This window comes from Anser cygnoides, chromosome 4 (genome assembly GCF_040182565.1).
Source record: "Anser cygnoides isolate HZ-2024a breed goose chromosome 4, Taihu_goose_T2T_genome, whole genome shotgun sequence".
Taxonomy (NCBI): domain Eukaryota; kingdom Metazoa; phylum Chordata; class Aves; order Anseriformes; family Anatidae; genus Anser; species Anser cygnoides.
In genome coordinates this window covers 34,135,291-34,143,090 of record NC_089876.1, presented here as the reverse complement: position 1 = coordinate 34,143,090, position 7,800 = coordinate 34,135,291, and the positions used below count along the sequence as shown (strand labels likewise).

The 7,800-nt window shown below is 47.4% G+C and overlaps 1 protein-coding gene across 1 annotated transcript; it reads left to right on the top strand.

Annotated features, from left to right (window-relative positions):
- The first annotated feature begins 20 nt into the window (after window positions 1-20).
- On the top strand, window positions 21-7,776 carry CCNA2 (cyclin A2). The gene is made up of 7 exons (XM_048078123.2): window positions 21-572; window positions 1,244-1,359; window positions 1,722-1,945; window positions 2,524-2,728; window positions 3,705-3,818; window positions 4,339-4,472; window positions 4,925-7,776. Exons 1-7 carry the CDS (start codon window positions 158-160, stop codon window positions 4,974-4,976), a joined length of 1,260 nt encoding a protein of 419 aa, XP_047934080.2. The 5' UTR covers window positions 21-157; the 3' UTR covers window positions 4,977-7,776.
- Window positions 7,777-7,800: the final 24 nt, after the last annotated feature.

Genomic DNA, 7,800 nt, shown 5'->3' with positions numbered 1-7,800 from the left:
CCCGCTCTGTGCGCGCCGCCCCCGGCGCCCATTGGCCCGTTCAATAGTCGCGGGCCGCTTGAACGGCGAGAGCGCGGCGCCACTCCGGGCGGCGGCGGGACGCCGGCTGCAGCCGCCCCGCGCTCCCCGCGCTCCCCGCTGCCGGCCGCGCGGCGCCATGCTGGCGGAGCAGGAGACCCGCGAGGACCAGGAGAACGTGCCCCCCCCCGCCGCCAAGGGGCCGCTGCCGCCGCCCGCCGCTGCCCGCGTGGCGCTGGGCCCGCTGCGGGGCGCGCAGCAGGGCGGCGGGCGGGCGCCATTTTGCGGCGGCGGGGAGCTGTCAGCCGCGCCCGGGGGCGCCGGGGAGCACGGCCCCAGGCGGCGCCAGCAGCCGCAGCCGCAGCCCTTCAGCGTGTACCGGGATGAGCCCGACGGAGAGCAGCGGCGGCGGGGCGGCCCCGCGGCGCAGCGGCGGAGGGAGGAGGAGGAGGAGGAGGAGGCAGCGCTGGGCATGGGGCTGCGGGCCGCCGTCGGGGCCCTCGGGGAGCGGCGGCCCCTGGCGCCTCTGGGCAACGCCATGGAGCTCAGCTTCGGTACGTGCGGGGCGGGCGGGACCTGCCGGGGCGCGGGGCGGCGTGGCGCCGCCGTGCTGCCCGCGGGGGGCAGAGCGGGAACCCCGGGCACCGCCGCCTGGCCCAGCCCCTCAGCTGCTGGCCGCGGGTTGAGCCTCCCCCTTCGCTACCCGCGTGGAGCTGGAGGGGTTTTACTCCGGCAGTGCTTGATAAAACTTTCTCCCTGTAACGTCCTGTGTGGGCATTGGAAGCGCTTCCCAGCACATAACAAGCGGGAGGCGCCGCAGCAGCCTTCTGCAGTGCCCCTGTGAATGCCCGAGGGCTGGCTTCGTCGTGCTCCAGTTCTGCATCTACGGAAAGTTCTGGTCCTCCTGACCCGTTTCCAGTCTAAATAGTTGAGTCCTTAAGATGCACATCTAAGGAACAAGGTAGCAGAGGGTGCACTGAGCACTACGTATCTGCAAAAGCATTCTCCGTCCCTTTATTCCTAGGGGAAAGAAGAGCAAGGGGAACAGGAAGCTTCTTGCAGTAACCTTTTGGCTTCCCTATAGTCTCCTCAACTCCAGTTGAGTGACAGCCCAAATGCTCGTGGAGAGCCCCCATCCACACGTTAGGGGACAGGGTAGTTCCCTGCACTGCCAGGGAGCGGTCTGACGGTGCCTGTTTTCATGTGGCTGTTATCTTCCATGTAGATTCTCCAAGTATTATGGATATTTCAATAACCTCAGAAGTGGAAGAGAAAAGACCAAACGTTAATAATGTGCCAGACTATATCAGTGATATCCATACCTACCTTAGGGAAATGGAGGTGAGATGCCGCCTGTTTTCTTGTTTGCATGCAGCTTACTGGGGGGAGAAATTTGGGGCTGAGTAAAGAATCTAAACACTAGTTACTGCTACAGTGACTAAAGTAAAGCTTGGTGGAAACAGCTAAATACTGTGCTTATTGCTGTGAACACAAGACCAGTTTCTTGTGATAAAATTGGCTGTGCTATGCACTCAACACAAGTTAGGAAGATTACAGAAACTGAAGTAATTGATGCTACATTTACCATTGTTTACTTCTGACCTGTTAAAAATCTCTTTACCTGTGGTAAATGGAGTATAAATAAGTGTTTCCCTACAGGCACTTCGTCCAAACTCAGTCTTGTCTGTCATCTAAACCTACAGGTGAAATGCAAGCCTAAAATAGGCTACATGAAGAAGCAACCTGATATCACAAACAACATGCGTGCTATTCTTGTGGACTGGCTGGTGGAAGTTGGAGAAGAATACAAATTGCAGAACGAAACCCTGCACTTAGCTGTAAACTACATTGATAGGTTTCTTTCTTCAATGTCTGTTTTGAGAGGAAAACTTCAGCTTGTGGGTACTGCAGCTATGCTGCTTGCATCGTAAGTGAAATTCCTTAGTTTAAAAGTCTTTCTGCTGCTCTCATATAGGCAGAAATCTAGCGGCTATCACGTTTTTGATGCCTGTAGTTGGGTTGACTGGGGAGGGCTTCACACTAGGTGAAAAGGCAGCAGTTTTCTACTTCTGAGCCTGGCAATCTATGTGAACACCTGCAAGCACGGTTCTGGGATATCGTTGTAGATTGGCCTAATGCAAGGATTTGTTATTTCTAGCTACAGCAGCAAAGGGCTTCTAAATGGTATTTGAGGGAATGTGCACAAAGACATAAAAGAAAATTTTGTCTGCATCAATTATTAGTGTAGTAGGTTCTTCTGGAATTTTAGTAACTCTGAGTCCCAAATGGCTTAGTCCTAGAAAAGCAGCCTATTTTAGCACTCTCTAATTTCAAGTTCTGGTGATTCAAGACCTACTGAACTGAGTGCAGTAAAGTTACTCAGTAAGTGTACCTGACTACTTCACAAGTCAGAATTTAATTCGGCATGCTGGTTTTCATTAAATGTTGCTAGTTGCCTGATTCTCTAGTACCTAAATATTTGCTTTTAACTGTTTCTCATGGCAGAAAGTTTGAGGAAATCTACCCTCCTGAAGTAGCAGAGTTCGTCTACATCACGGATGACACCTACAACAAGAAGCAAGTTCTAAGGATGGAGCACTTAATTTTGAAGGTTTTGTCGTTTGACTTGGCAGCTCCAACAATCAACCAGTTCCTCACTCAGTATTTCCTGCATCAGCAGACAAATGCTAAAGTTGAGAGCTTATCGATGGTAAGAATTACTAGCTTGGTCTGTGCAGCTTGAGAGTTATGTAATCATTAACGCACCTTACAGGATCTGTATTTGTAGAAAACAAATGGCACAGGGTTCTTCTGTCCAGACTTCCTCATCTCCTGGTATTTTTACATGTGTGTGTGTGCACGGTGTGCTGCATGCTCCTCCAGAAGTGGTGCTGCACTCCTGGAGACAAAGGTCTTGTTGCTACTGCTTGAGATACTCCATTAATGTTGCGGTCTGGCACTTGGCCGGGCCCAAGCATGAATGCTTACTCAAAGCAGGCCAAGATTGATGAATTTTAATCCAGGGTTTGTTTCACTGCTGGGTACTTCCCTCGTTCCTATCTAACATTGCCACACATGCACCCGCCCACCCATTTGGCAGAAAGGACTTTTGTTTTTCCCTTAACTCAAAGTGAGCTCTAAGTCCTGAGGCTAGTTTCCCAGCAGAGCACAAAGTCTCAGCTGAAGTTATCTGACATCCTGACTGTATCGCAGGTACCAGAGCTCCTAAAAGTGGAAGCCTTTGTCTCATTCTGCAGAGGTCAGACCAAACTGCGCCCTTCCCTCTTGGTCTTAGATGCCTCTAAGAGAAGATGCGGTGCTGGAAAAGCATGCATGAGAACAGTATTTGACAGTGGCTAACAGAAGATGCTAAAAGAAGTATTTTTGATTGTACTCCTCATGTTTTGTTGCTGTTTAGAGATGCTCAGAGCCAGAGGTGGCTTGGTGCACTCGCTCTCTTTCTGTGCTGCTGCCTGCTTTTATCGGTGTCAACCTTGTCTTGAAGAGAGTAGCGGCATTAATTGAAAAGAAGAAACCTGTGGGCCAGCTCTGAGCGGAAACTTGTAAAAGCTGTTCCTCCACTTGGTGGCAGGACTGGAAGCTTAATTAATGGTCCTAGTGAAGCTGTTGAATGCTCTTCTACTTCCCTTCGGAAGCAGATGATTCTTACTCTTGTCTTCTTGCAGTATCTGGGAGAGCTCACTCTCATTGATGCTGATCCCTACCTGAAATACTTGCCGTCAGTTATCGCTGCTGCAGCGTTTCATCTAGCAGGCTATACGATCACTGGACAAACTTGGGTACGTAGCACTATGCCCTGAGCCTTTGCACATGTGCTTGGTGTATTATGCGAAGTTCTGAGCGCTGGGCCCAAGTTGTGCTCTCAGTTTGGGCTGCAGCAGTCGCAGCCGCTCCACACCAGTAGCCTTTTAACGAGGGATTGCTTCCTGGGGTATTGGAAAAAGTGGGGAGCCTTTCCTGGGAACACAGAGCCATCTGTGGAGGCACTGTTCTGGGGATCCTCCTCAAAGCTGTAAGCAGCTTCCTTGGGATGAGGAAGGGGGCAGAAACCCTGCACAAAGGGGGCAAGGAATACTTCAGCTTTGCCTTGTAAAGAATATGAGAGTTTCAGGATTACCATAAATCTACAGGAACTGCTGACATCTGAGCAGCAGGTATTAAGCTACTCGGTGCTTGGCAGAGTCTCCTTATCTCAACCTACTAGGACAGCACAGTTTTAATAGGAAGCTGAAAACCTCTACCAGCTCATCTGTGTGACAAACGTCCTCAAATGCTCCTCTTGCTTTTCTTTTCTCTCAGCCTGAATCTCTGTGCAAAGTGACAGGCTACACCCTTGAACACATCAAGCCTTGCCTAGTGGACCTACACAGGACCTACCTCAAAGCAGCACAACACACACAACAGTCCATACGGGAAAAGTACAAGAGTACAAAGTAAGTATTGGTAGGGCCGTGCAGCAAGCCAGTAGTTATGCTGGAGTTGCTGTAGCATGTGACTGCTTAACGAGGGCTGGGGGGGGTTAACTGAAGTCGAACCAGGCCTCTGTAAGTGAAATGGCAATGAGACTTCTCAAGGCTTTTGCCCAACACTTTGCTGAGCAGTGCTTCCTGTTCAGCAGGCCTCCCGGCACTACCCAAAGCGCTGCCTGAGCGGTCAGGTAGACACTGGAGGAGTTCTCTTGAAATTCCTGCAACTGGTGGGCAGGAGTTGGTACCTAATGCTCCTAAAAATCTGTGTTGGCATGGTGGCTGAGGAGCTCCAAAACGTTTCCTGCTGGCTGTGCCTTGTGAGAATTGTGCTTTGCTGCAGTATCTGTGTTATTCTTTACAGCAGAGAGCACTTGAGCAAGATTATATCCTGCATCTTTTTTTTCCCTCCTCTCTAGGTACCATGGAGTATCACTTATTGACCCACCAGAGACACTAAATTTATTGTAATGATCAAGAGACTGATCTTTTAGAGAAATGTATATTACAAGAAAATGATGTACAGTTTTAAAAATGGTTCAAAATTCTAGGTGTGATCACTCAAAATATTAATACAGGTTCTGATGAGCTTAATTATGAAGTTAGTTTTATGTGGTTTTAATGTAAATCTTTTGTACATGCAATCTTGTTAAAATACTTTGCTGTGTTGTAATAAGAATGTTGTCTTCAAGCGCAGGATTAACCATGCAGACCAAGTGAAGTCTGAGATGGCTTATCTAAGTAGAGATTAGACAGTACCACTAGCAGTGCGTTATTATTATAGTAGGGCTTGTTCTCCTTCCAAGAGTGACTTGGACCCCACAGCAGTATTTTGTACTGTCTAGTTAACGTTGAGACTTAGTATAGATCCAAAATGTGGCTTAACAGCTGTAATACTGGAAGAAACTGTATAGCTACGAGGAGAACGCCTCCCTGAAAGTGACTTCTGCGAGACTGCCTAGGATGTGCCATGATTTGTATTTAATGACTGCCAGCTCTTCATCAGGTTGGGTGCTCTGCTGCAGGGACTGCACGGCTGGGACTAGGATATGCAGAAAATATTCCCACTAACGTGTTAGCTGTCCCCCCAGCCCGTCAATGTCTAGTAAGAGCACTGTAGCCACCAGCCTGCTGAGCTTGCACCTCTTCAGAGCTGCAGTACGTGAACTGCTGCTCTGTGCCCCTGAGAGGAGACGATGTCCTCGGGGGTGTGCAGGCTACATGCAGAACGGTACAAATTCTGCACATCCTTCTCACTGGGGAGGGGCTCCTCTGTGGCGTGCAGCAAAAATGTAAAGCAACTGGTCTTACTCCTTAGTTACTAGTACTGTTACATGAGCAAAGTAGCACATAATTGTCACTAGATGAAATGGACGACTACCTTCAACCTGTATCAATGGAGTGAGTGATGTGCCCCCTACCCTGTTCTTTGTGTATGTAAAGTAGTCAATGCATGGAAGTGGGTTTAACAGAGCCATTTCCAGGTTGGCAAATAAACAAATTTTACATCTGATATTAGTGGTCTTGCCAATACCTTAAAATCACTGAGTGTTAGTACTGCCATCTTAAATTGGAATTCATTTCTAGATCTGTGGAAGGGCCGAAACCTGTGCCACTTTAACTAAGAGTTGATTCAGCACTGGGCATCTGCACAGCTAATGGTAGCAGTATGAATTCTACATAGGTGTGAAGCAGTTTGCAAGGGCTATATTAAAAAAAAAATAGTAATTTAAAAAAAAATACCCAGACCTCCATCAAGTGGATAGGCATGAGTTATGGTGAGACAATTTACACGCCTTGATTTGGTAACTAAGAACCTGCTGTCCTGCCTCCCCCCTGCTCTGCAGTCTGAGCCCTTCATGGACCAACTCAGCTACAAAACTGGTCTATCCACGGGGCGGCAGCTCATCCGGTTAAGGCAGACGGATGCAGCAGAGGCTGCCTTTTTGGCTAATCTAAGCTTTTTAGAACCTGCTTTGTTCTAATGTTTAATGAAGAGCCACATTTCATGGGGCTACCATGTTCTCTGGTAGTTGTCAGCTTAATTTCAGTACCTTGCCACTGGAAAAAGCTAAAACTAGTTGGGGAAAAACTACACGGTGTATCATGTCTGGTGCTTAGCATTGGAAATGCTCTAACTTTGCAGGAGAGGGAATTGGTACGTAGCAGAACATGTGTGCCACAGCTGTGACAGCAGCTGGTGACCTTGGAAAGTCAACCTAAAATGGTGGCTGGCCATCTACTGGTAACAAACTGTGGAAGATGAATAGTTTAAGGAACACTCATGAACCCTGGAAAAGAGCACGTATTATTACTGAAGTGAAAAGGCTTCAGTTCATGGTATTATTATTTACTACTTAATGAAATGTCACCTTGCTCTGTTTTGGATGGAAGCCATTGTACTATTGTTCTAATAGCACAGAGAAAAGTTCTCCCCTGCTCCCTAAGCTTTGTTTTCAGCATACAGTGTCTGATACAGCTTCCTCTACAGCCTTAAAAAATAAAAAAGCCTCAGTCGTAGGCTGGCCTTTTTGCCCAGTATGATTATGTCCCTTCATCTGTATTGGCAGCTCTTGCTGCTGCAATATCATTCTTCACAGCTTTCATTTTCTAAACCTAATTTTAAAGGAAATTCTAGCTCTTGCGACTAAGCTTTGTCCAAAGAAGCCCAGGCTGTGAAATCCCAGGCTCTGCTGTCCTAGTGTTTTGCCTATCCACTGTAAGTCCTCTGCTTCCTTTCAAAATAAAGCCTCTAGGGAGGTAGGGTATAAACTGTTACATATGAAGAAGAGAGAAAGAGCAATGGCAAAATATATAATTCTTTTTCCTGAAGAAGTTTAAGGTCTTGTGGTGCTGCAGAAGAAGATCTTCACTCATTCTCATGCTCTTGGCAACAATTTTGGATTGGAAGAACTGACACTAAGCAAATGCACTGGTTTAGCTCCTGGAGGGGCAGGGGAGAACAAATTTTTTTTTTTTTTTGCATTAAATTCTAAAAGTAACTCTGGGATACAGTATATGTGACTGTAACTTTTCTCTTGCCTGTATTTCATAAAGATCTATGGTTGTATGTAAAATAGTCCTAACTGCTCTTGTAAATATGTGCACGTTTCTAATGTGACTTGGTCTTCAAACAAAACAGGCAGGTGAACTACTGTGGAAACCTCTTCTGTTTTGCCTCATTTTAAACTGCACAATTCTTTGAATATAGTTCAAGAAGCATTCATGTCTGTTGCATGTAATATTTAATTAAACTTTTTATTAAAACTTACTGAAGTATGGGTTGCCTGTATAT